Below are 27,967 nucleotides of genomic sequence, written 5' to 3' on the forward strand. Positions count from 1 at the left end.
AAGCCATGCGCTACATGCTGAGAGGGACTGGCACAAACTCTGGAATTCTTTGTATGCAATATTTCCATTCATACTTTTCAGGCTACATGCTGAGAGGGACTGGCACAAACTCTGGAATTCTTTGTATGCTATATTTCCATTCATACTTTTCAGGCAGATGTATTGCCTTTTAGTGCTCTTCTAATCATGCTCAATTGGAAAAATAAAAAAAGGGCAAAATATCGGCTGATAAATAAGATATTTAGAAGATATTTTTTCATCAGGGATAACCTCGGATTTTGGGTGGAAACTGACGTGAGCTTTCAGCAAAAGGTGAAATTAGGTTATGTAATTGGTCATTTGGATTTCAAATTGAATTTTAAAAATCGAACAAAAGAATTGTATATTTTATAAATTAAATTAAACTGAACTACTAATAAAATAAATCAAATTAAATTAAAAAAATCAATTTAATTATCAATTCAGAGCACTTAGAGCTGCGGGTTCTATCTCAAATTAAATGACGAAATGAGATATAATTATGAGATCAAATAAGATAAGTGAAAGATTGAGCACAACAAAATATCTTGGGCGACAAGAGGAGGAAAAAAAAGTAAATCAACTTAGTTAATCATTTTTATTTTTAAATCAACAATTAAAATTAAATTTTTTTACTAAAAATTAAATTGAATTGATTTGATTTTTTATACCCTTCTATGCTCAACCTCAGTGAAAGATTAGCCGCTAAACTTTCTGTATGGTAAAGAACAATCAGTGTTATGTTCTGTGAGCCCATCTAGAAGATCGCTGCTTTCAAACATGTTGTATTCGTTAGATTAGGTGTTTTTGAAAGGCTCAAATTGATTTTTTTTAATAAAAATATAAATTTAAATATTATTAAAAAAATAATTTTATTATTTTAATATTTTTATAATTAAAATTTATTAATTTTAATTTTAAATTAATTTTTAATACTCTCTAATTAATATATTTAAAATAATAATTTTTTCAATAATAATTACAATGAATGTGACAGAAGGGAGTGAAGCATCTACTTTTTCTTGCAGGTTTTTATTTCTATTTTCCATCTCTTGTATTTACTATTACGTTTTTACTTGCATGTTGTGCGGGTATCACTATTAGTATATTTTTTTTAATTGAATAAATATATAATTATATAATTTTTTTATATTTATATTTAATTTATTTAAAATATTTTAAAAATAATTTGAAAATATTGTAAAAATATAAATATATATATATATATATATATATAAATGAACAATAAATGTAAAAAATAAATAGTAAAATACTAACAAAATATATATGAATAAATTCTCAAAAGATAAATATTACGTTAAAGATATTTATGTAAATTATTTATTATCTTATTCTAATGTCTAATGTATATTTTGATTATTAAAATATCATTTAATAACTTTAAAAGAAATTTCTATTTATAATAGGGGGTGATTAATTTAATTTTTGATGTTGAATATTATATTTATATATCACTGAATACCTTATAGATGTATTAGTATTCATATATCATTGCATTTCATCAATTGATTGATGTTATAAAATTATTAAGGGAATATAAGTAAAATAGATAAATAAAAATTAAAAAAAAAATCTAATAAAGTGCCATTTATCATAATTGAATGAAGTTGATTTTCAAACTAATTTTATTATATAGATATAGATATGCATTAGGGGGAATCTATTTAGTGTAGTGGTGGTGGTGGGGCAAATGCAAATGTGTACAAAAATTCCCTATATCATCACTTTTTCCAGAGCCTCTAATTCCAAGTCATAAAGAATGGAGAAAATTTTATCAAGTTAAAAAAATTGTCGAGTCTTCTTGGGTTTAGAATGGTAAGTTTCAATCATTATAAAGAATCAACTAATCTTCAGGAATAAAAGCTGTAAAGTAGACCGAATAAACTTGAAGTAGGAATTTTGCGAAGCATCCTGCAACTGCTTTTTCATTCTTTCTCCTTGACTTGAACAAGAACTCAACAACTCATAACATTTACCCTTCTTTTTTTTTTTTTCTTGGATATGCATTTTCTAATTATAATAATAATAAAAAAAATAATATTAAATTAGCTATAATGCTCAAAAGAAGGTGCTGGTAGTGCAATATAAATTGAAAAAGAGGCTGAAAATTAAAAAGAAAAAAAAATGTTATTTTCTCATGTACGAGAAAAAAGAAAAGAAAAACGTAGGTCATATTCTTATAGACTCCGAAACTGAAACCTGCCAATTGCAATTAGCTGTGGCCTCTAGCTAGGAAAATGCATCCCAAACCTCAACGCGCTGTACAATAGAGAAATGGGAAAATCCTAGCATAAGTTTTGTGGGTTGTCTTCGTCATGGCAAGAACCCACCACCAAGATTATGACTTTGATAGTTATTGTTATTACTAACATCACAATTATCTACCCTGGACTTGGAATCTGCCTCCGCCGCACCTTCGCCGCTCGAGGAGGAGATAGAAGGAGGAAACCGGCCGCATTTCTGACACCTTGCCACCCCCAGTATCTGACGGCAGGAAGGACACGAGGATTGGGACCCTAGCCACGGGTCGATACACCCAACATGGAACCCGTGCCCACACTGTGGCAAAATCCTGATCTCATCTTTCTCACCAAACTCACCTAAGCAGATTGCGCACTCCGTCGATGCAAACTTACAAGAACCTGAGGCCGACACATCGCTGTACGTGAACTTGGGGAGAGACTGGAGGATCTTCTTCTTCAACCCCTTATTGACCTTGGCTTGAGACGGAGAACGAGAAGCACTGCTCTCGCTGCGGCGGAGCCAAGCACAACGAACGACAGCAATGAGTCCCACAACGCATATCAATGCGCATAGAAGAGCTGCGAGTATGACGACGAAGTCTGACTCGACGTTGACGGCCTCAGGTGGGTCGGCGGCAGGGGGAGAGTCAGAGCCCTTAAGCATTCTTGAAAAGCGAGTCATGGGTAATGGTTATGTAGCGTAAAGTGGGAGAATTAACAAAGAAAGAGAGAGAAGCAAAGAGAAGAGAAAGTGGGTATTTGGAATTGGAGAGGTTCTTGAAGTGGGCATATATATATATAGAAATGAAGATTTATGGAAAGGTGGTAAGCAGTTCCAGAATAGTCGATGGTGTAATAAGTGTAAATAGGAATTGAAAGAGAAGATGATGATGGTGAAAGAAAGGTAGAAAAGTAGCATGTACTAATAGGAGACAGGCTCCTCTCCTCTTTCTCTTCTCCCTATCATGGATATAGAAATGGACCACTCACTCTCTCTCCTTTTCTTAGTCTTCTCTCTTTTTCACTTTCACCCCTCTCATTATTTTCAATCTTTTTTTTTTTTTTCAATATAATTAGCTTTTATTCATATTCCAAAAATTTAAGATTTTATAATTTTAGAGGTAATTTTATATCATTAAATTAAAATTTATTAAATTTTTTAAAAAAATTAAAAAAATAAAAGACTCAAATTCGACTGTACTAAATAATATATGATGTAATTTCAACTATTCAACTAAGAAAAAAACTAGGCTCATTGGTTTTCACTCCTTCATTTTCTTCTTATGGATCATTGGGTGGCCAACTCCTTGCCACCCAATGATCATTGAATTATTAATATTGATTATTATAATTTTAAAAAATTAATTTTTTTTATATTAAGGGGAACACTCTTATTACTAAATTACTAATTTAATGATAATTAATTTCTTTTTAATTTTAATCAACACGATGGAAATATATATGTCCTTCTCTTAAATTCTTTTTGTCTAATTTGAGTATTCAGTGGATGATGGGTTTCTTTTAGTACTTAACAACGTACGTCCTCTTTATATTTGAGGAATTGCAAAATAATTGATTCAAACCGTCCTTTTTAAAGAAGTTGAAAAAGGTTTATTATTATACTCCATAGAAAATTAAAAAAAAAAATTACAAATGACTTGTAATTATTAATTCTCAGCCATTAAGATCAAGTGGAGTTGCGTAGGTTGTCCCCAGTGAATTCTGATTGGACTGACTTTTACGTCCTTATTTATTTCAATCTCAATTCCCTCAAACGCAACTTGAGTTGATCCTTAATGCCACTTGCCCCGCTAATTAAATCATTCCTAATTCTATTTTGACTTGAATTTTGAATATAATTTTAAGAATTTAAATTTTAATCTGATTTATTTTAATAATATATTTTATTATACTTTATAATTTTAAAATTATATTACAAAATTTTAATAATATTAAATTTTTATTAATTATAATTTTACTTCAAGTTTAATAAATTAATTAATAATTTTTAATTAATTTTTAAATTATTTGATATATACTAACTTACATGGCATACTGTCATGAAGCCTTTTTTAAGGCTTATATATATATATATATATATATATATATATATATATATATATGGGTGATAATGAAATTGCCCAATAATATAAATATTGTATTATCTACTTATTTAGATAAAATTAAAAAAAAAATACTAAAATTAAGATTTGAATAATTTTGTATGATTGTATATTCCTATTTTCATTATAATTAACTCTAAAAAAAGAAAAATACAAATAAGAGAATAAAAGGTTGTGAGATTACTTGCTCAATCCTCCAATCATATTCTCATTCCCATTAATCTCGAATCTTATCTACTTTAATTTGGGTGGCTTCAAAGCTAAGAAATACATTTTAAATTTTATACTACAATTAATATAAAAAAAAAGTTAAATTTTAATAGATTAAGCTATTTAATTATAGCTTATCAATCTAAGGATTAAAATATTATTAAAATCGAAAAATTTTAGAAAAAAATGTATCACATTTAAAATATAAAAAAATAATTGTGTTATGAAAATTATGAGGTTATATATAAATCATTAAAATCATTGAATTAAAAATTCATTGATTAAATATCTATCTTATAATATAAATAATTTTTGTCTCTTTAATAATAAAAAGTAATTTTGAATTTTTTTTTTTAATGTGGAATGGAAGTAATTAATCAAAGAGTATAAATTTAGAAGTTAAATTTGTATTTTGTTGTACAGCTGGGAAACAATGTTGAAAATTATAGGAATGATTTAATTAACAAGCCAAGTGGCATTAAGGATAAACTCAATTGTATTTGAGATAATTAATTTGTTTGAGGTTAAGTACATAAAAAAAAGTCAGAATTGAAGCTCCTACTTGGGGACAAGCTACTCAACTCCACTACTTCTTAATTCTTGGCTAAGATAAACACAAGTCAACTATAAATAAGTAAATAAGTAAAAAAAAAAATTTGGGTCAATAAATAAGTAAATTATATGATATGTTCGGTATATTAAAAAATAGTACATTGAATAATTATATAAAAATAATTAAAATATTAAATTTAATATAGTGAAATTCATACTGAATACTCACCGTGATCCTTTAAATTAAAGTGAAAAAAAAATTATAATGATTTGTTAAAAAAAAAATATAGGAGTAATATGAGGTTTCAGGAAAAGGAGGATAGAAATTAATATGAACCATTGGATTAAGGCAAGTGGAAGATAATGAGAACCATTGAATCAAGAAGGTATTAATCAATTATAGCCATCCATTTTAAAAGGTTGGTTGAATGACTATATAAACATAAAAAATATCTGTCTGACATTGGTATAAAAAAAAAAAAAAGAAGGGGAAGAATGAGTTTTTAATTAATGTTCCATTATTGATTTGTGGAGACTAATGGGTGAATTCAGTGGTTGTAGTACTAATAATGGACAAGCAAATTGTGATACTCTACAATAATTAGTTAATAGTCAATAAAAGGAAATGTTTCAAATTATTTTAATTATGTATATATTTATACTTTTTTTTATATAATTTTTTTAATATATTTTAACTTAAAGAAATTATTTTTTAACAGTAATTTCAACATAAAAAATAAATGGGTTCATAAATTCTATTTGGTATTAAGGTTTTAGAGTTAAAAATATATTTTTTAAATAAAAAGTACTATTTTAAATGGTGAAAAATAAGGTTATCAATTTAAAATTTATATCAATAAAATATTAAATTTAATTTTAAGTATTTTTTAATTAAACTTTAAAATGATATTTTGAATAATAATGCTAAACACATCTATAGAATAATGGAAAGGGACTAATCCCAAGTTTGAGAGGTCAGAAACAAACAAAAATCAGCCGAAAAAAGTTTTTTTTTTTTGAACTACAACATTTGTATGAACATGGGCTACAAGGCCTAACATACATTGTACAACCATGGCCTAGCCAATAAAAAAGAGGTTAGAAATCAGACCCAACTGGATTAGAGTCCAGTCTTCCCCTAATCAACAACCTTAGAACGCAAAGGCAGCACTAACCAGATTTTGCACTGTCGCGCACCAATCTGTACTCAACTGAGATGCGGATTGAGGGAGAGGGCCACGGAGCAATAGAGCCATTTGCATCCAAAACAACTCGCTAGAGCATGACATAGGCACAAGAGCAGATGTTACTCCACCAAGTAATCAGTATCAGACCTCCAGTCACCATCAAAGAACCAAGACTAGCCGAACACTGAAGAAAGGAGGTGGGCAGCAATTTGACGGAGAAGAAAGCACTAGGCACTTTCAGTCTCTCATAGCCGAGTTGAATCAGCAGTCGCAACAATTGCTTACATCAAAGGGGAAAACTGAAATGCTCTGTTCAACATTTGTATTTAATAATTAAAATGTTGAAGGTTGTATTTAATAATTAAAACGTTGAAGGGAATATAGATTAGGGACTCATCTTGTCATCCTTCCAAGAAAAAATGGATTTCTACTTGCCTTCTCTTTTTTTTTTTTTTTTAATATATATATATATATATATATATATATATATATATATATATATATATCTCCAAAAACTAAATCAATGCAATTGTTTGCTAGAAATAAATCATTTGTGTTTTTTTTTAATGCTATTGTGATCTTTTTTTGAAATTTATAATTATTTTCATTTCAATAGATTATAATAGAATCTTACACTAAAATATTGCTATTGTATAATATTTCTGAAACAAAATATAAATGTTCCGAATAGCTTTGAGTTTGAATCTCCTAGTTCATCCTGGCTGAATCAAAATGTAGAGTACATGATGAAGGAGAACTGCCGGATGCTAAATCCAGTAAATATGGACAAGCAGAAAAAAAAGCTGCTGTATTTAGCAAACTGCGTTCAAACAACTATAATGTTTTCTCAGACCTACAAGTACAAAGGGGTGCCATGGCATATACATGGAAAATTTTGCCTCTTCATGGCTGTTTCGGTACAGCAGGCTTGACAAAAGAGAAGTCATCTTCATTGCTTGTTTCTTCGTCGTGGTGGGGTTCGCTTAATTCAGCAGCTTCATCATCTTGGCTGGTTCTTACAATCAAGTTGGTTGTGGACGATGTGGGTGACAATGTCTCAGCTTCCATATCAGACATTTCCTGGTCCTCATAGGCATATGATGAGCGGCTTGAGTGTCCAGTGGTTTTGAAACGGTGCAGTGTGTGTCCAGAAGAGTGTACTGTTGAGACTGGACTTGCACTTCCACCCAAAGTCATAGTGGGAGACTTCCCTCCTTTCTTGTGCCTCTTTTTCACAGCCATATGCCACTTCTTAAGGGCCTTACTTGTTTGTTCATCAAAGATTGATTTCTTCATATGTGAACCCATCTGAAAGAGTTTGTTAATGGTGGTTGTCAATTATCATTAGGTAAATGAGACAGAAGAGAAAGAGCTCAAATGCAACTTGTGCAATGGAATCATCTAGGCTTTTGCTGGCAAAAATTTTCAAGAGTATTTCCATTCCATAACATGGTTTATATTCATTACGCTAGTAGAAAAGAAAATTTTTTAGTAGTAGATTGGAGTACCTGAGTTACAAGGGCATATAATGGAAGTGTAATGTAGCTGCAGAGAACTAAGACCCCAGCCCTGCAAGGCACCAGCAAATATTCAATCCAGCAGTTCAAATTAAAACAAAGATTAAATGCCTAAAACCGAAATTATTTGTAGGAATATCAATCACATCACTGAATGTTATTAAATTAGGTAGCTGTTGATTATGAAATATATATGACAAGTTCTTGGTGGGATATCAAGTACCTGACTAGAGTGACCATTCTTAATGGCAGTGCAAAAAAAGAAAAGCAAAGAAAAAAATTGCCTACCCTAAAGCAACCTTTGCTATAGCAAGCTTGAAATTGGCATGGAAGCAAGATTTTAATCCGAATGAATACTGCATACAAATGAAATGAATTTGTTAGAAAGAAAGAAGTGAAACACAGGTTCCAACAGAGGATTCAACGAGGTTGATGAAAACAATCCATTACCCATATCCACAGGAAATATGTTATTTGGAAAGCATTCTGCAGATGCCATGAAGTAAGCCACAGAAAGTGATTAGATTCTCTTTGGCAGGAAAAAAAATCAAAAAACTATCAAAAGATAACTTAGAGAGAAAAGGCGCTAGAATTTACATAGACAAAATCCAGGGACAGTAAAATAAACAAGCACTAAATCAGAATGACAAAGGGATCTTTACAATTGGATTTGCTGTGATTCCACAGTTTGCAAGCATGCAGTTTGCATCAAGCTTCAACAGTTCTTATATCACATGTATAGTTTTATAACCACCCAATTATACAGGTAAAGATATATTTAGTATATGTTAAGGAAAAGGCCATCCAATACCTGAAATAAAGCAAAATGGATAAGATGAAGAACTAATTGAGGCCGACCGAACCAAAAATATTTGTCTGAGCCTTGCACAAGAGGCATTCCTTGTACCACTGCATGTCTTTCTGAAATTTCAAGAGCCATCTTTGTCAGAATAGCTTGAAGCTCTGCCCCAACAGCTAAGATTATCTGTAACCAATTAAGTGGTTAGAAAATTGATTTTTCCTTTTAATCTGTATAAGAATTATTGCAGCAGGGTTCTTACAATCACAGGGATCGTAGAAGCCCAAAATAATGCTTGCCATCCTAAAAAGAACACCAACAGATTGTTAGACAGTACAATCTCTCAAATTCAATTTATAAGTGCTCATTTGTCGCAAATATTTCTAAAAAGTAAGCAGTGCATTACACCAACAGATTGTTGGACAGTATAATCTCTCAGATTCAACTTATAAGTGATCATTTGCTGCAAAATCTTTCTAAAAATTAAGCAGTGCATTACCTTTCACATTTAGGAGCAGGAAAATGACAAAGGATGCCCACAAAATTGGACTGTCAAAAATATGCAATAAGTTAGGCTCACTAATATATTCAAGAACATGATTAATGGATGATAAATTGTAAAAACTGATGCACATAACCTGATGAGAAGGCATCAAATTATTAAATGATAATGATTACCTTACTCCCACAACAACCTTGAAATCATCCTCTAATGACCTTTTGATGTATTTTTGAAAGTTAAACTTACTTCCAGGAGCTAAATGGACCTACAAATATAGTATTGACAAAATGAAGTGGCCTATCCAACACCAGAATACGTAACTGTATATTTGAAAACTCACTGTGATAAATCCATTCCGCAATGTCAAGTAATCAGCTTTGCTAACAGACCTAAAAAATTGTCGGAAGAAGCATCCCTGCAAAAGATTCATATATAAATATAAAAAATAACTATAATCTTAAAGAGTACCAAACTGAAGAAGTAATAAAAGATTAATCTTCAGCACTTGAAATTGTTAGCAGAAATCTATCACAGTTAAATTTATATTATTCAAAACCATGTATTTTATAATATGATGAACCATGGCCATTTGTTATGTGTTCTCTTTTCGTATCATCGAGTTAGCTGCTGTTATCTGACTCTAGTATTATCTATGGGCGCAATTTCTTTTCAAAATTTGGATCTTCCAAGTTTCTTATCATCAATTAAGGCTTCTATTCTTATGTGCACCTACTGAACCTTTGATATAAGAATTGACAAGTTTCAATCAGTATTTAAGTCACTTTCACCTCTGCATTATACTCTATTATTTTTCAAAATGAAAAAAAATGAAAATGAACATGTGCTACTTAAGTGAAATATATCTCACAATATAGAAGAAGAAAGGAATTCTAGTCCAGAAACTAGTATGCGCTCTCACAAAAGAGGTCTCATGAGTAAGCCTGAATCTTGAAGGATCTGCACATAAAAAAATGTATATCCAATTTAGCATCTGAGATGACATCTAGACTCACTTATTAAAACATAGCAAGTTTTTGAGTAGAAACTGAAAGTACATGCCACAGAACAGAGAGGGTGACAATAATACCATTTGAAAACTCATAATCATCGGATGAAGTCTCCTGCTCCCATTCCTTCCAACCACGAATCTGTACAAAGCAACTTCATTAAGTAGCTAAATATCAAGTTTTACGAGTCTTCACGTATAAAATTCACTTAATACACTAAAATTAATAAGCCGGATGCAGAATTATCAACGTAATTGCGTACTTTGATATAAACCAAATGACCTTTTCTAGCTAATTTGCAACTCTAAGCCTTAATTTAAAGGATTTCTTTTCTTGCAATGAACATATATATAATACCCTGCCTATTTTTTAAATGAATAAGATGCATCATAATAGCATAGACTTTATTGATATTAACAGATATTTCCTTACCTTTAGTCTTCCAAGCATCATTGTAGTTAAACTATATAACACATGGAAGACTGCTAAGAAGAATATGAGGATGTGTAATTGATGCAATCCGTCAACTGTTATAAGCGGTTCATACCCCTGTAAAATAGAACTTAATTAGCTATCACTTGGTCAAGATTCATATGCTAAATTTCCATGTTATTAGCTCATGTATTGATGAAGAAAACTTCCAAGATATGCTAAAGTGATGTGGCTAATATACTTGACTAGAAAATCAATTCCTATACTGCAGGAAATTAAATCCTCATTTCAACATATATGAAAGACCTATGCTTTATGAAATTTTCAATACAAATGAAAAGAAAAGCTGCTGCAGGGTCAAATTGTGGGGCTTAAATTTTGAAAGCAACTGTGAAAAGTCAAAAATCATTCATTTATAAGAACTTCTAATTTAAGCTACCCTATATTACACTTATCGGCATTTGTCCAAAACAGCAATTGAATAGTTTCATTTTTGCATATAAGACATTAGAAGCAAAACTAAGGAAGAATTTAATAGAAGTGATTAAGATACATACACAATAGTATTAAGCACAAACAAATGATTTCATAATTACTATATATATATATATAAATATATATTGAATTTGCTTGTCTAGGAATCTTAATTCAACATTAATGAGAAAACATGTATGTTATAATTGGTGTGCCTAAAAGAATTTACTGATTATAGCATGCCCTGTTGAGTAAGTTAGTCCAACCATGAAAAGAAAATAGAAGCATGGAGTTTCTTATAATTTAGTTTTGGTTTGTCTAGCATCTACTTACCTTCCACCAGCCAAATGAAATATTAGGAAAAGTCATCTTTGCTTTGCTTCTGGTAAAGTATTCCTTAGACGCCATCTCTTATAGTAAGCTTATAGCATATAAAATGCAATGCAGGTTAGCCAATCAAAAAGCTTAATCTCAATTACCAAGTGTTAGATTTGTGACACTTTCCGATATAGGATGGGGGAATATTTCCGATATAGAGTGTTATTATTAAATTGAATAGGGTTCGTAATTAGATTAGGATTGAGGTGACTAATTTGACTTTATCCATAGAGAGTAGTTTTGCCCAGAGAGAGGCTCTCATCCTGGAGTGAATAACTTTACAAATTGCTAAGCATTTGGCTTTGTCCATCGATGAGCGGCTCTTGTCCATTGCAGTCCCATGAAAGGAAAGAAGAGAAAGAAATTCTTATCAATTGGTGATATGGCTCTTGCCTAGACTGTTGAAGACAGTTTAGTAGTTATATTGGGTTATGTTTAGAAAGACTGAGAGAATTATTAATGTATTTACCAAGGGTTCTATGACTGTAATTGGTGAATGTGATTCCTAATTAGATTTGGATTGAATAAATAAGAGTATTGAGGAACTGTTATTTAGCTTTGTCTATGGAGAAGACTAAGAGGACTAACTAATGTATTTACTATTTTAGTGAAGATTCTCTTGTGTGTAAATATTAATGTTTTATTAGTTTGCTTTGTTTTTTTAGTTTACATGCTTCTGCAATGCAAAATACCTACTAGAAATCAATTGGAAGCATATACACTCACCGTTTTGCATTTACTAGTGGTTTCAGCACCTGCTAGAAATCTATGTTCAAACCACAAAAGCCTTCGACGATGTTCTTCAGTTTGGTCATTTTCACCATCAGCTCGGCATGGCAACATAGTGTCTGCAACATTCTGGGGAATACATATTTTGATAATGTATGTCTGCCCAAAAGTTAGGAGCAGTGAAATGAATCCTAGAACCATTAGCTCTGCAATCATCATTTCAGCGTCAGATTTTCCAATACCACAAACAAACATTTAAAAAAGGCCTACTAACTTTCAACATTGTTTATTGTGTTTAAAAATTCATCATCATGAGTATCAAACACATTTATTTGAATGATAATCTTCGCCAAACTCCATTGGCTTGGCTTCATAGTACTATTGGCCTGATAGCTAAGTATCATAAACATTGTTCTTACCAGCTTTAACTTTCTCCAAGGCTTCAAATAAAGCTCTCTTGTGCCTTTCTGTCAACCACTGAATTGAAAACTCATAAAATTTAGAACAAAGGCAATTAAAATGACCCAACGGAGCAAGATCACAATTTGAACCAAGTAAAGCCAAAAAACCAACTTTCCAGCAACAACAACGTCTTACTTGCACAAAGCTAAAAGCTTGATGCGGAAAAAGAAGAGTAGTTCCAATTAATTTTTACCCCGCACGATAAGTTCAATTGAAAGCGAAAGTTTAAGGCAAGGCCAGCAGGAGAAAGTAAGAACGCATTAATCCCATCTCAAGACGGTGAAGTATTGATAAGTGAAAAAATCTAATCAAAATTAATGGTGACAGAGAGAGATAGCCTTCTCAATTTTTTAAATCTGTCTTTAGTTCTTGTCTACAGAGTTGAAGAAGCTGAAAGCATTAATAGTTCAGACCTCCCAACCACCAAAAGAGTGAAGGACTGTGACACAATTAAGGAAAAAGGACTTAGGATTGCGACACGATTAAGGAAAAGGACTAAAGAATTAAGGCCGTAACGTTCAAATTAAAGAGAAGCAAGAACAAAAACCCATGTGAGCAAAACGTCAAGATTACCAAGAGCATGAAAAAAGAAGCAGCAAATCGAAAAAACAAGAGTGTTGGAGGGAATATTTTGCTCATACCGTTCCAAATTTGTGAAGACCCTTTTCCAAGAGAATAGAGATGATGATCATAACAGCACAAACACCAGCAACAGCCCATGTGGGTGTCTGATCAAGCTTCCTCTGCGCACTGCTACTGTCACTACTTGCAGCCATAACCAGCAGTCCTCGACCACACAGAACCCACAAATACAAACAAAAAAGCAACTTCATTTCAATTCCAAAGAAGCGAAAGCAGAGAGAAAAAGAAAAGTGATCAAGAAGGGATTGTTTTACAGGAGATATGATTGCGAAAGAAAGAAGAAAGGAGGGTGCATTTAATATTGCAAGAAAGGCACAGTGCTAGTAGCAGTCGCAGAAGCAAGCAAGTCGATGTTGTAGGTGAAGAAAATAGTTAGCAGTAGAAACTAGAAACACGGTTTCAAAACAAGGCACCATCTTCATTATTACACACGTTTAAGAGTTATTTAATCTTGATTTCTTTCCATGTATGCGTTAGGGAAGGCAACAATTCCGGTATTTTTGAGTGTTGAATTCTGTTAAATTTTATTGAAATCAATTCAAATAATATATAATTAAATTTAAAATGTGTTTCAATTCAAGACAAATATGAATTTAAAAATTAATATTTGCGTGAGGTTATTAAATTTTAAATATTTAATTAAATTATTAATTAAAATATATAAAATTAATTTAAATTTAAATATTATTTAAATAATAATAATTAAATTTAAAATGTATACAGATAATTTAAGTTAAATTTTAATGAAATTTAAATATTTAACTTTTATGGATATTTTGTTTGTGCTTATCTTTACAAGCAGTCATAGTTTTCATATTTTTTTAAATAAGAATGATTTATATATTTAATTAATAAAAAATAATTTATAATATATATATATATCTAATTAATAAAAAATTACAAATTTCAATAAGTTCAATTATAATTATAAGATAATATAGTATTTATAAATCAATTGTCTGTATATATGGTTTTTTTTTTTACATTTTATATAACGGTGGAGGATGAGCCAATGGAAGGGCGCGTGGTATACGTATAATTGATATTGGATTGAGGCTACGAAACAGCCATTGATTGAGGACGAAATTGTAACCTAGAAAGAAAGAAGCTTTTTCTTTTTGTCTGAAAACTTATATTGGATTTTGGTTGTGCTTTTTTTTTATTTTTTTATACAATAAAAATGCATTTATTTTATTTTAGATTTTTTGCCTGGCTGGAATTCTCCACGGCTCACCCTTTTGGACCCATCGCAGCACTGCCCCGTTCAAAACTGAAAGCCTCTGATACTCCCATTTATTTTAATTATAGAATACTCTGGACCCTTTCTCTTACAGTAAAATAGATTTTCTTCTAAGATGAAAAATAAGTTTTATATAATTATAAAAAATAATATATATACATCAATTATATTTAATAATTTTTTTATAAATTATATTTAATATATATATAATTTATTAAAAAAATTAGAATTTCTCAAAAATAAATATTAATTTTTAAACCTAAAAATAAAAAAAAATAAAATTTGAAAAGAATTCTCAAAAGAAAGAAATTAAAAATGTATTTTCTAAAATAAAATATGCAAATACAAGTATTTTAGTGGATAATTAGAATCTAAATGGTAAAGGAACATATAACAACTCAACTCAACTCAACTAACTTTTTATTCTAAAAATTTAAGATCTATTATATGAATTTTCTTTCTCTGTTCTAAACAATTTTAGGTTAAATTTTAAAAAATATGTAATGTTACATAAAATGGACTAACTGGGTAGGGTTGCTGAACCAACTATATATATGATGGTGAAAAATTATTTGTTCTTTTTTGATAGTAGAACAAAATTGTGGGGCATAGTCTCCGAAAAGTGTTTTGGTATGTAATGTAGATCCTTCATCTTGCTCTTTATATAGTTATTAACAAAACAAACAAAAGTAGATTTGCCATGGCAGGGCAAAACCAAAATTGAGAGAGTGGTAAACGGATTTAAGACTGTCAACTGTTCACTGACAACACATCAATGGGATACCTAAGTTGACGACATAATCAATTGTTCACTTCTTATAAACAGCATTAAATTATTAATTGCGACCTATATATATATAGATTCGCCTTCCCAGATACCACCTTCTACCTAATATTACAAACAATAACCATTAACCATTTACTTTTCCAAAAAGGAAGCTTAATATATTTGATGTCGTATAGTGTTTGATAATAGCTCCGGCGGCTGATATTAGATGCCTTCCGCACGCAGGTCAACTTATGCAAATCTTTCTACCTAGTTGGGATAGAATAAATATTTTTCTAAATAATTCTTTTATCAGATAAACTGTTTATAATAATAACAACAACTCTTTTTTTTTTTCATGAATTTCCAATATCAATTCTCAGTTTTTTTTTTTAAATAGAGATTTGAAGATTTTATCTCTTATTTATTCTAATAGAACTTATTTTATAGATGGTTCCAAAATTTAAATGGTGGAATGTGTCTTGAAGTTGAAGACCTAGCAGGAAAGCTTCAAACGCTATATATATATATAAAACTTTGAGAACATGCATGTTTCTTGTCAGTCATATGGTTTGTGAAAGCTGAACATATAATTTTCTATTCATGAATTTCATTTTCATCCTTTGAATCAAATTTCAGAAGCTGCTACGTCTTCAATAAATTTGTCTACTAGGGATAATTAAAAACCGACAACTTGTTGACTCTGGTATTAGTTGGCCCCTCTGCATTATTTAGTTTATTGTTTGTATATAAAACAAATTGGAATTAATTAAACTTTTGATTGCAATTTAAGTTTTATTATATATGGTATGAATTTCAGAGATTAGCGAAAGAGAAATCATCACTATGAATCGCTAAAATTTCTTTGGGAGGGTTTTCTCTTCTGGGTTCATGGCCATCCCTGGAGGTGGAGGATGGAGAAGGACCTTCAGTCTCTGACAATTCTGTTTCAGAATAGTTAGAAGCTCTAGGAGAAGTCAGAACACTTTCCAGGTCTACAGAGTTGTTGATTTTGTACTTGTGAAGCAAATGCATTGGTGAAGTGCCTCTGCTTGGGGTACTTATCTGATCTGGACTCCTAAACCCAGTTGAAGCTTCTGCTGTTGCAGTAGTCTTCCTCAGCTTGTTTCTCTCCCTTGCTGCCTTCTGCCATTTTTTCAAAGCTTTTGCTGTTTGCTCTTCAAAGATTGCCTTCTTCATGTGAGATCCCATCTGCATGCCATTGTAATATTCAAATATTGTCAGTTAGGTTCTTCTCTGTTGTATCTTGTTAATTTGTCCTGGAAAATGATGCAACATACTCACCTGAGTGACTAGGGCATAGAGAGGGAAGGTGATATAGCTGCATAAGAATTGAAGGGCTACACCTAGAATGACTCTTGTCAAAATTTCTGGCAAGTTTTCATGGAAGCATGATTTCAATCCGAACTCATACTGCATCACAGAAATTCTGCTTCATCAGACAAACTAAAGAATTTAATTTCTTCCATATATGATGGACTTTAGTAGATTGAGAAGCAAATAAGGTTAGATTAATTTAAGTACCCATATCCACAAGAAGTAAGCCATCTGGAATGAATTCTGCAAAAAATAAGAACTTATTATTATATATAAACTCAGTATATAACCAAACTTAGCAAGACTAATTAAGTTACCTGGAACAAGGTGAAATGTATCAAGAAAAGAATAATGTTAGGGTGATTGAACCAGAAGTACTTGTTACTAGGTTCCACCACAGGGACTCCTTTCACCACACTAGTTTTATCTTGGATATGCTGAGCCATTTCCATTATAATAATTTCCAGCTTTGCTCCAACAATAAGAACCATCTGTTTCCAAAATAGATATTGTCACTAATTTGGTAGCAGACAGGATACATACATACATACATATATATATATATATATATATATATATATATATATATATATATATATATATATATTTACAAGTTGAATTTCTTACTACTAGTGGTATGAATTGTATCCACAGAAGTGTATACAGTCCTGCACAAGAAAAGAAATGAATGCAATCAATGGAAGTTCTTAGTAGTTGGAAATAAAGGAGATACTAATAGATACATATGGAGATAGAAGGAGAGCGATGCTCTACCATAAACATTTAAAAGCTGAAATACAATGGAGCATGTCCACAGTGGTATGCTGATAAATGAAAAGCCTTGGTTAGAAGCTATATACAATGGAGCATGCTCCAAAAAATACGAAGAAACAAGGAGAGATAGCAACCTAATGCCGACGACCACCTTGAAATCATCTTCCATTGATCTCTTGATGTACTTATGGAAGTTGAATTTGCTGTTTGGAGCAAAATGAGCCTGAAATGTTTTCCCCATCCATCAATATATACATATATATTCGATAGTTAGATTGTATGCGATGACTACAGGGCATATATGGATGAATTAGGCCATGACTTTTAGCTCGGTAACATAGACAAAAAATTTATCCCAATAAAGTATTGTACTTAGGGAATATTTTGGTGAATTATAATGAAATTATATGTAAATTACTAACCAAAGAGCAAAATCAAACTTACATTAATGAATCCATGACGCATTGTCAAATAATCAACCTTTGTTACAGAAGCAAAGAACTGCCTGAAAAATGCCACCTGCATAACATTTGTTTTTTTTTTTTTAAAAAAAAACATTTTCATAAGAAATAATCGGGAATAAGAGAGGTGATGAGGAAAATTCATCAAAAGGAAATTGAAGAAAAGCTGTAGAATGAATCTTACAATCCACCTAAGACCTGGTCTTGCGGAGAAGCCTGTATGCCTCATAACAAAAGATGTCTGTCTTGTAAACCTAAACCTGGAAGGATCTACAAGACCAAAAAAACAATTGAAAACCTATCCTACCACTTGATTCAATTTAAAATTTTCAAATCTAGAATTAGAAATGCTAAATTACCATTATTAAATTCATATTCCAATGAAGTTGTCTCCGCTTCCCACTTTTTCCACTTCTTCATCTGTTTGTTTCATTCACAGAACATTTGAACTACAAAACTTAGACCTACCCGTGAAATTGGTTTCTCCATAGCATAATTGTGCGTTAGAAAGTAGTGGCATACCTTAGCCTTTGCCAGAGCAATGGTGACAACACTATAGAGTACATGAAACACTGCAAGCACAAATATGAAGATATGTAATTGGTTGACCCCAGATTGTGAAATCAATGCTACTTTTCCCTGCATCCACAAAACATATTTCATGTTGAATTAATTTTTAGGTAATTCCAACTAGATAGCCATTAAGTCTTTGTTGAATTGAATACTCCTTACATGTTTGGAACAATAATCATCTCCAGATGCTGGAGCCAGAACTCGGCGCCACATAGCATCTCCATCGTACCATAATAATTTTCTTCTATCATTGTCTTTACCATAATTATCTTTTTCATAATCATACTTGGCTCCATCTTTGCATGGAAGCATGATGTTGGCAGCTTTCTCAGGAATGCATATCTTAGAAATAGGTTTTGTACCTACTGTTATAAGTAGAGATATGAAGCCTAGCAGCATCAGTTCTGCATTGAATATGTCAAACCTCCAAATTAATACATACCTTCAAGTCTAGAAAACCAAGAAGAAGGAAATTTACCCAAAAAAACAGAAGTTTGTGATAGGGGAAGAGAGACCAGATTTAATCTTCTCTAGCGCCTCAGACATGGCTTTCTTTTGGCGCTTTTGAAACCACTGTCATCATGGAGAACCATACGGAAAAAAGTAATTTAGTTATCAGAAACAATTCTTGATTATAGATAAAGACATTTACTGATTAGTCTGGTGGCCAACAGGCCAAGGTAGAAGTGTGCACTTAGAAATTCTTATTATTGTACTAATGGCAGTAGGGCATGTCAACTAACAAAGTTAATGAAATATGATGAAAAATACAACTTTTATTTATTTATTTTTTTTAAATGATCAATTAAAATCACTAGAAATCACTAGAAATTTTTACCTGACTAAGGGAATGGATACCATGCTCAATAATGACAGAGATGATAACAAACACAGCACAAACAAGAGCAACAGCCCAAGTGGGAGTCTCCTTTAAAGAACGTTCACCATATCCTGCTCCACCCGCCATTACTTTTGCTTCACTTCTCCTCTCTCACTACAGGACTCAGCATCAAGTAGTAAAGCTTCAATATCCTGGATTGAAGCATAATTTTCTTTAATTACAGCTGTATATATAAATGGAGGCCGGCGTTTGCACAGGCCAAAAGCGAAAAAAAAATTAATTAGTTGTTGAAAAGGAGTTTTTACTTGTTAATTTTTTGATTGTATATTTGTCATGGAAAATAGCAGCTAGGGTTTAAGCAATATGGAGAATGTGTCTCTAGACTTCCCAGTCATTTCTTGTTGTTTATTATTTAGCTCATGTGTGCTAAATTATCCTCCCTGTCTTCTTCCAATGGATTTTGTGCATGAAAATCATGGTTTAGCAGCAAGTGCGTGTCTGGTTTTGCTCGAGTTAACATCTTGGACTTGGTCTTTCAATTCCCAGGATGCACATAGCAATTTAATTATTGCTTGCTTGGTACTGGGCTACTTGGCCTTCCTCCAAGCAGCGTAAACCAAGAATTGGTGGCCAAAATTAAACCCCTCTTCCACAACAAGAGGAGAGCACAGTGATAACCTCAACTGCTCAACAACACAACCAATACTTGGGCTTAGCCCAATGTAACACTGAGGTTGGGCTAGACCTTGTAAAATTCTGAGCCTATGCCTTCCGAAGATCTCAGTCTCTCAAGCTATTGGTCTCCTCGAAGAAGAAGAACACTCAATCCCGCATACTGTAATCAACCAAGCATTTGGTGAGCCAGTTCTCCTTACTCCGCAGGATGACTGCTCTTTCAAGTCCTTTCCTTTTATTCACACCCCCTCAATCTCACTTCTTATCATCTGGTAATAATCTTTCTCAATTTTTAATTTTTATTTTTAAATTTGCACTGGGTCTTTGCTTTCTTGTTTGATCAATGATCATCGTAAAACTTATAAGAAACTCATTTGTTCTCCTTCAAAATATGTAATTTTTATTATTATTATTTATTTATTTTTGTGCTCAAGGGAACTGGGTTCTGAATCAGCAATTGGAAAACCCAAGAATCCTCAATTATGTTGCTTCTTTTGCTTCTTATATTTAATCAACCTGATTTTGTATAAGACTTAATCTAATTAACTTGTGGATGTTGCTAATGGTAAAATGGAGATTAGTATAGAATAGCTCCAAGTTGATTGTCAAGGAAATGCCTTCACGTTGAAGATTGCCCAGAGTGCAATTTTGTGCTTTTTTTTTAATTTAATTTATGGCTGATTATAACTTGCACTGTTATAGGCTCTAGCCATTCATATTCTGCTTATGAATGCTGTTACCATTCTTAATATGATTCTGCCTTTCTAATTATTTAATTATTGCCAAATATTCAATGTTAGGTTCTTCTTTGAAGCCAACTGACCAGAGACTTTTAACCATTAGCCCCTCTAATATCTTCAGCAAAGCAAAGTATACTGCCTATAATGGGTCACTTACCGTTCAAGCAAGGTACAATGTCATTGTCTCATATATATAATTTGTTTTATTCACTACCATTATTGCTGTGAAAAGAATCACCGATACAAATGGATATTCGGACAATCCTATGTTGAGTTAAAACATGAGAGTAATGATATTTCTTGATGAAAATATCATAGAATTTAATTTTCACTATTTTCCTTTTCTTTTCTAATTAGAATTTTTCTCCTGTTGTGCATCATACATGGCGTGAAGTCTGTTCCTTTCTAGTATTTTCGTTCTTTCTTTATTTCTTTCAAATATTTAAAAGAAGTTGCCATGCACATTCTTTAAATCTACTACTTGTTCTTTTTTAGGTTTTTTTTTTTTTTTTTTTCCCAATAGATACTTGTTGCATTTGAAATCAGCTGGATTGTCATGAAGTTGTTTTTCACTTTCATTATTCTTCTATTGTTGGTATTATAAATTTTATATGCTTCTTATATCATCATATTAATGTCTTTCTTCCCATGCCAAAGTCAAATCAATAATTTCCACACATCTCAACTGTGTTCTTTCTTTTTTTTTTTTTTGGTTTTGTTTTTCCTTATGCAAGTACAGTGGTGATCAAGGAAGGCCAAATAGTGCAGGTATTTTCATAAGTGGATTCGTATTGGGAGGAATAGTGGTTGGAACATTGGGATGTGTGTATGCTCCACAGGTACTGCTTGATCATCTATCTGATAAATTGTAGTTGAATTTGCTATGTGTTAACTGTTAAGTAAGGCTTCTGTTTTACTAAGTTATTCATTGATGTTGATGGTGTATGTTCTCTTGAAGGCTATGCTTTTATATCATGGGAGTTGTACCTTGACTACTGCTATATATGATGCGTCATTTGCTGCTTTTATCTTCACAGTTTTATCTTTCTCTCTCTCTGAATACACTTTTGCTTTGCCTTGGTCTTTACTTGGATGTTAAATCTAATCTACTTGGATGTTAAATCTAATCTCCTAGTCCATATGATTAACATTTTTTGTTCAGGTAATGATGTTTAGGAGAAGGTGTAAGTATTTGAGCGTCTAGTTAGCCAAAAATCAGTATATTATGCATTAACACTTTTATATGGACTTTTGGCCAATAGCTCTCTTCTTGTTCTACTGAAGAGGAAACCCATGGACCACATCTGATGGATGTTTCACTGATATTGCAGATCAGCAAGGCACTAGCTGGAGCAGACAGAAAGGATTTGATGAGGAAGTTGCCAAAGTTCATATATGATGAGGAAAAAGCATTGGAGGTCAGAACTTGTTTCTGCATTTGTTATTCATGGCAATCATGTTCATTATCATTGAAGTCTGGTTTGGGTTTGGGTTTATAATGGGGATTTGGAAGGGTGGCTGTGGTTGGAGTAAGAGAAGTGAGTAGGCTATTCCATTAGATTTTCTCAGGCGTTAGGAATCACATTTTGTGTGTGCATGCGAGCAGGCATTTGAATAGTCGGTGTTCATTTCATAGAAGTAGACAAAGCTTTTAGTTGTAGAATTTCTAATTTCAGGTTTTTGATTGGTGAAATAACAAAAGTCTATATCGTTCATGTTATCTTGCCTTATGATTCGTTGTACAATTTGCACTAATACTTCTTTGATTATGAATTATGATGTTATAACAACAGAAGACTCGCAAAGTACTGTCTGAGAAGATTGCACAATTGAGTGCCGCAATAGATGAGGTTTCTGCTCAGTTGCACACAGATGATGTCTCAAATGGAACTGCAGTGAATTCAGATGAGATCCAGACTTCTACATGAGAAAATGTTTGTTCAAATCTCAATGCAAGCTGATCAGCACAAGAATATAATGTGGTCGAAAGTTTCATTTTAATTTCAATTTTTGTTTTGTTCTTTAAAAAAAAAAAAAAAAAATTCTTGCTTTTACAAGAGGATCAATGATCAGAAGCCTATGATGTTGCTATTGTAATGCCTATTGCTTCTGTGCTTCACATGCCATAACTTACCAAGTTTTTGCTTCTTCTTCTTCTTCTTCTTCAGTTGAACCTCTTACCTTTTTTTTTTAGAATTGCTCCGTCTTACTTGATGCAATATAAAACAAGCATATATTACATTTGATTATTGAGTTATTAATCGAATCATGAGAATTTTTGAAGCACCAAAAAAAAAAAAAAAAAAATCCAATCATGAGCAGGTCCTCGACTACTGCAGGCTAACCCACCATTATTGCTTTGTCTGGCAATGAGAAACTTTATATTTTTTAGTTGTAAAGAATTTTTTTTAAAATTTTTTTTAACCCTTTCTGAGCAGTATAAAGCTAACAAAAATTTTCCCCAACAATGGAGGCTGGTTTACAAAACATAACGACTGGTTGGCCTGCCTTCCTGCACAGGAGAGTACCCAATTCTGATAGGGAAGTCGCAAAAATCTATTGCCAACCCTGCTTCCCAAGGAGCCGCTCCTGAGCCGTCATTTATACTTTGAATTAGAACCTGAGAATCCAAAATGTTGTTTTTGTGCAAAAAGAAACAGCCTTCATTAGAGCGATAGCTTCCCCTTGGCAAGCGGAGAAGTATTAGGAACTTCACATTGAGAATGTATAAAATGGAAGGTAATATATAAATGATTAAGTTACAATATTAAATTAGTTAGTCATTTTAATCATTTATATAAATATGTATAAAAATTAAATTAATATCTAATTTCATTAATACTCCCTCTGACTATTAGGACCCGAATTAAATTATGTTCATTCATAAATAACTTAAAGAGACAACCATATAGTTTGAATAAACTTGCTTAGAAAGAATTGAGAAAAAAATGATAACTGCTGTATGTTCATCTGAAAACAGAATACCGAGTCTGTCTTTATATACAAGTCTAGCACACATGCTGCCCATGTGAAAGGAAAAAAGAAAAGAGGAAAAATAAATTACAACAGCTGTGGAACACCTTATATGACAAGCCACTTATTTTAATCCAGCTCAGCAATCTTCTACATCCCCCCCTCAAGTTGGATCATGTGGAAGTGTCACAAGAGACAACTTTGAAACAAACTGACTGTGGAGCTCAGAGGTTAGAGGCTTGGTAAAAATATCTGTCGACTGTAATTATGAAGAGACATAAGATGGAGCAATAAAACCTTTCTTCAACTGTTCCCTAATAATATGACAGTCTATGTCAATATGTCTAGTCCTCTCATGGAAGACTGGATTGGTTGCAATATGTATAGCAGCTTGATTGTCACATCGCAATGAAATAGGCAATTCAATGGGAATCTGCAGATCTTTAAAAATATAAGAAATCCATAACAATTCACAAACTTTTGAAGCTAAGGCTCTATACTCAGCTTCTGCAGATGATTTGGAGACTGTATTTTGCTTTTTGGTCTTCCAAGAGATAAGAGAATTACTAAGAAAGATGCAAAAACCAGTAAGGAATTTTCTAGAAAACACACATGATACCCAATCAGCATCACAATATGCTGATAACCTCAAATCACAATCTGCTGAAAAATATAATCCTCTAGATGGACAGGATTTTAAGTATCTTAAAACATGCATAGCTGCATCCATGTGAGGCTTCCTAGGCACTGACATAAACTGAGATAAATGTTGAACTGCATAACTAATGTCAGGTCTAGTTATAGTAATATACAATAGCCTCCCAATAAGTCTTCTATAAGAATCTGGTTCAGATAATAAGTCACCAGAGTCTGTAGACAATTGCGGACCTTTAGGCAAAGGAAACAAAGCTGGTTTTGCATTTGTCATACCTGAATCTGCTAATACATCAAGTATAAATTTCCTTTGACTAAGAACTGTGCCAGAACCTGACCGTGCCACTTCCAATCCCAGAAAGTACTTCATAAATCCCAAGTCTTTAATTGTGAACTTGGAATGAAAAGCCTGTTTAACAGTAGCAATAGCTTCTGAACTAGTGCTAGTAATTATAACATCATCTACATACACTAAAAGAGCCATAAATTGGTTGGAATCTATTTTTGTGAAAAGACAATGATCATTCTTGGACTGAAGAAATCCAAGAGAGTGAAGAAAACTAATAAATTCCAGGTTCCATTGTCTAGAAGCCTGCTTCAATCCATACAAAGATCTTTTTAAAAGACAGACTTGACCAGGTTTAGCTTTTTCATACCCCTGTGGTGGATGCATATATACCTCTTCATCCAAGTATCCATGGAGGAATGCATTATTTATATCTAACTGATAAATCGGCCATCTTTTAATAGTTGCTAATACAATGAATATTCTCACTGTAACTAGTTTAGCTACAGGAGAAAACCTGTCCTTGTAATAAAGTCCTTCTACCTGATTATATCCTTTAGCAACTAATCTAGCCTTGAACCTCTCTATTTCACCATTAGGCTTACACTTCACCTTATATACCCACTTAGACCCAATAGCCTTTTTCCCTTTTGGCAAAGGTGTTAACACCCAAGTTTCATTCCTTTCCAAAGCAAATAGCTCCTGCCGCATAGCTTGAATCCAATTAATGTCTGTTGAAGCTTGTGAAAAAGTTGTAGGTTCATGAATAGTAGACACATTATGAACAAAGGAAGAATAAGAAGGTGTAAAAAAAATAACAGGGTTGAGGAAAATACCTTTGTTGACTGAGCAAGTGATAGCTAGTGAAGGAGAGTCTGCAGAAGCTAGATTAACAAAATCCTTTAACCATGCTAGTTTAAAAATTGTTCTAGTTGATCTTCTTAAAAGAGGATGAGGTGAAGGTAAAGAAAGAGAAGATGAGTCATTAGAAAGAGGTAGAGAAGATAAAGAAGGTAAAGAATTAGGTGGGGAATGATGAGAATCATTATTATTGATAGTAATATCAGTGACAGTTGATAAAGGCTCATTTGCAACATTATCAATTGGTTTAGGAAGAACAACAGAATCAGAAAAAATAACAGGAGTAGAAGAAAAAATAGAATGAAAGGGAAAATGATTTTCAAAAAATTTGACATCTCTACTTACATATATTTTCTTATCCTTCAAACTATACAACTTATACCCTTTATTCACTCCTGAATAACCAATGAAAACAGATTGAATTGCCCTATCATCAAACTTATCCTTGTAAGGATTGAGATTGACAGCATAACACAAACAACCAAACACTCTCATATGACTATAATCTGGTGGTTTATGGTAAAGTAGCTCATATGGTGTGAGCCAATTAAATTTTTGCATAGGCAACCTATTGATGATATATGTGGCTGTTAAGACACATTCTGACCAAAACTCTTTAGGTAACTGTGCTTGTATCCTTAAAGCTCTGGCAGTATCTAGAAGATGCCTATGTTTTCTTTCAACAATCCCATTCTGTTGTGGGGTACAGGGACATCAAAAATATAAAATGAAAAGGCAATATATGAATGATTAGCTTATAACATTAAATTAATTAGTCATCTTGATACGTAAAATACCTTAATAACTTATATAAAGCTATATAAAAATTGAATTAATATCCAATTTGTTTAGTATTGTATCTGAATTTAACACGAAGCAACGTATCTATGGATACAAAAACAACACTAGCTAGTTTGGTTGGGATGCAAAAGGTTGCATCCAAGATTGCCTATGGTTTGAGTAATTACATAATTTAAAAAAAAAAAAATAATATTCGAACTGAAATTAGACTGTCATCAAAAAATCAAGCCAACTGAAATCAAAATATTAAATTAAAATTAAAAAAAAATCAATTATATTAGATTGAATTCAATTCCAATTACTACAAGTCCAAATCAAACCAAATCTACACGCCTTCAATTCCACTAAACAAAAAGGTTCATGCACAATTCCTTGTGAATCATGATTTTTTTTTTTTTTTGAAATACTTCATGATTGATTAAGGGACGATCTGACTCAAATTCTTTGAATTATTGTCATCAATAATTGAAGCAGTGTGCCATTTTCGCCTTGGACTACTGGTGAGGCGAGATCTCCTTCATCAACCACGTTTTTGAGAATCACATGACAAGCTTCCTCTGACCCACTTTTTATATAGTCATATTTTGTCCATACTAAAAATTGATCAATTATTGCACTATTTTATGCATGTAAAATTTCCCCTACATTTTATAAATATATTATTATTATTATTATTATTATTATTATTATTATTATTATTTTATAAGATTTATAAATATATTATTGACAAAAGTAGAGTTCATGTTTATCTAATAAAACTTTTATTTCAAATTGTCCTTTTCTTTTTAAAATTTAAGTCTACTTATAAGAAAAAAAATAAAAGGAAGTAACAAAATTTGAAAAAACAATAATTGAATGAAAGAAAAGCCATTGATTTTTTTTTAATAATTAAGTATCATTGATTTTATTAATATATAATATAATTTCAATTAATAAATTAAATCAATTAAAAGTTCGAAAATTTAAATTTATTAATAAAAAAATTTTTGATTTTTCAATTCTCTAAAGTAGGCTTTTGGATGAATATATTATTATTATGTTTCATAGAGGAAAGTTGGACCACGTTAATACTAATAAAAAAACGTTTTTTATGTTCTTGTTAGCTAATGTGGTCGCTATGTTTGGTTCAACGCAATCATATAACATCCCCAATTTTTTTAAATAAAAATTATGTTCTAACTTCTAAGTATTGTGAGCTTCAAAATGATATTTTTATTTTGAAGAAATTTCATCGGTGATTGAAATTGTTTTTTTGGGTCAGACACACGAATTATCGGATCCATTTTGAAAGTAGGTCAATATTATAGTACTTTTTACCATTTTCAGATGCTTGGACACGTTTTAAATTTCAAAATTAGCATAGATAAATCCAAACTTTAAATGCTCCATTTTTCTTAAGGTTAAGTTTAAAATAAAATTTATAAAATATTCATTGGTTGCTATAAAATTATGATTCTAATTGCATTAGTATAATAGCATTGTTAAGAACAACGGGACATAATTATAAAATTTTTGGAGTTAGTTTAGATAGTTTTGGTAAAATGTTAGTTTTAAACTTAATAGCTGAATAGTGTAAATATATGGATTTTGGCTATTGTGGCAGACCCAGGAGGAGCATTATGATGTTGTTGTGTTGTAGCCTAAGGCCTTTAGATTATAAATTGTTGTTTGAGCTATTTTTTAAGTTG

General features: G+C 31.6%; 4 protein-coding genes across 4 annotated transcripts; 1 reads left to right on the forward strand and 3 right to left on the reverse strand.

Annotated features, from left to right (window-relative positions):
• Positions 1-2,128: 2,128 nt before the first annotated feature.
• LOC110672844 (RING-H2 finger protein ATL8) lies at positions 2,129-3,205 on the reverse strand. Its single transcript, XM_021835750.2, has one exon. It carries the CDS (start codon positions 2,962-2,964, stop codon positions 2,353-2,355), a length of 612 nt encoding a protein of 203 aa, XP_021691442.2. The 5' UTR covers positions 2,965-3,205; the 3' UTR covers positions 2,129-2,352.
• A 3,779-nt stretch (positions 3,206-6,984) lies between these two features.
• Positions 6,985-13,725, reverse strand: LOC110672841 (MLO-like protein 10). Its single transcript, XM_021835747.2, has 15 exons — positions 13,296-13,725; positions 12,612-12,669; positions 12,190-12,398; positions 10,612-10,728; positions 10,260-10,320; positions 10,041-10,129; positions 9,513-9,587; positions 9,349-9,437; positions 9,170-9,219; positions 8,933-8,973; positions 8,683-8,856; positions 8,322-8,357; positions 8,160-8,227; positions 7,863-7,923; positions 6,985-7,662 (listed from the first exon to the last, which is right to left on the reverse strand). Exons 1-15 carry the CDS (start codon positions 13,485-13,487, stop codon positions 7,258-7,260), a joined length of 1,725 nt encoding a protein of 574 aa, XP_021691439.2. The 5' UTR covers positions 13,488-13,725; the 3' UTR covers positions 6,985-7,257.
• Positions 13,726-15,833: 2,108 nt separating this feature from the next.
• On the reverse strand, positions 15,834-19,930 carry LOC110672870 (MLO protein homolog 1). Its single transcript, XM_058153065.1, has 15 exons — positions 19,595-19,930; positions 19,287-19,480; positions 18,964-19,021; positions 18,608-18,852; positions 18,398-18,514; positions 18,235-18,295; positions 18,060-18,145; positions 17,859-17,933; positions 17,549-17,637; positions 17,415-17,464; positions 17,268-17,308; positions 16,958-17,131; positions 16,848-16,883; positions 16,608-16,736; positions 15,834-16,514 (listed from the first exon to the last, which is right to left on the reverse strand). Exons 2-15 carry the CDS (start codon positions 19,413-19,415, stop codon positions 16,119-16,121), a joined length of 1,686 nt encoding a protein of 561 aa, XP_058009048.1. The 5' UTR covers positions 19,416-19,480; positions 19,595-19,930; the 3' UTR covers positions 15,834-16,118.
• Positions 19,931-19,972: 42 nt separating this feature from the next.
• On the forward strand, positions 19,973-22,682 carry LOC110672871 (uncharacterized). Its single transcript, XM_021835781.2, has 5 exons — positions 19,973-20,236; positions 20,765-20,873; positions 21,444-21,543; positions 22,036-22,122; positions 22,498-22,682. Exons 1-5 carry the CDS (start codon positions 20,173-20,175, stop codon positions 22,630-22,632), a joined length of 495 nt encoding a protein of 164 aa, XP_021691473.2. The 5' UTR covers positions 19,973-20,172; the 3' UTR covers positions 22,633-22,682.
• Positions 22,683-27,967: the final 5,285 nt, after the last annotated feature.

The sequence above is a fragment of the Hevea brasiliensis genome, chromosome 9, assembly GCF_030052815.1.
Source record: "Hevea brasiliensis isolate MT/VB/25A 57/8 chromosome 9, ASM3005281v1, whole genome shotgun sequence".
Classification (NCBI taxonomy): domain Eukaryota; kingdom Viridiplantae; phylum Streptophyta; class Magnoliopsida; order Malpighiales; family Euphorbiaceae; genus Hevea; species Hevea brasiliensis.

Excerpts from the sequence above, each read along its gene's own strand:
- LOC110672870 (XM_058153065.1), bottom strand. The coding sequence starts at position 19,415 with ATGGCGGGTGGAGCAGGATATGGTGAACGTTCTTTAAAGGAGACTCCC. Across the intron at positions 16,737-16,847 it reads CTTACTTCTTGTGGATATGG|TATGAGTTCGGATTGAAATC; the intron begins GTACTTAAATTA and ends TCTGTGATGCAG. Across the intron at positions 16,515-16,607 it reads TCTATGCCCTAGTCACTCAG|ATGGGATCTCACATGAAGAA; the intron begins GTGAGTATGTTG and ends AATGGCATGCAG.
- LOC110672844 (XM_021835750.2), bottom strand. The coding sequence starts at position 2,964 with ATGACTCGCTTTTCAAGAATGCTTAAGGGCTCTGACTCTCCCCCTGCC.
- LOC110672871 (XM_021835781.2), top strand. The coding sequence starts at position 20,173 with ATGACTGCTCTTTCAAGTCCTTTCCTTTTATTCACACCCCCTCAATCT. Across the intron at positions 20,237-20,764 it reads ATCTCACTTCTTATCATCTG|GTTCTTCTTTGAAGCCAACT; the intron begins GTAATAATCTTT and ends ATTCAATGTTAG. Across the intron at positions 22,123-22,497 it reads ATGAGGAAAAAGCATTGGAG|AAGACTCGCAAAGTACTGTC; the intron begins GTCAGAACTTGT and ends TTATAACAACAG.
- LOC110672841 (XM_021835747.2), bottom strand. The coding sequence starts at position 13,487 with ATGAAGTTGCTTTTTTGTTTGTATTTGTGGGTTCTGTGTGGTCGAGGA. Across the intron at positions 10,729-12,189 it reads CCACTAGTAAATGCAAAACG|GGGTATGAACCGCTTATAAC; the intron begins GTGAGTGTATAT and ends TCTATTTTACAG. Across the intron at positions 7,663-7,862 it reads TATATGCCCTTGTAACTCAG|ATGGGTTCACATATGAAGAA; the intron begins GTACTCCAATCT and ends AAACTCTTTCAG.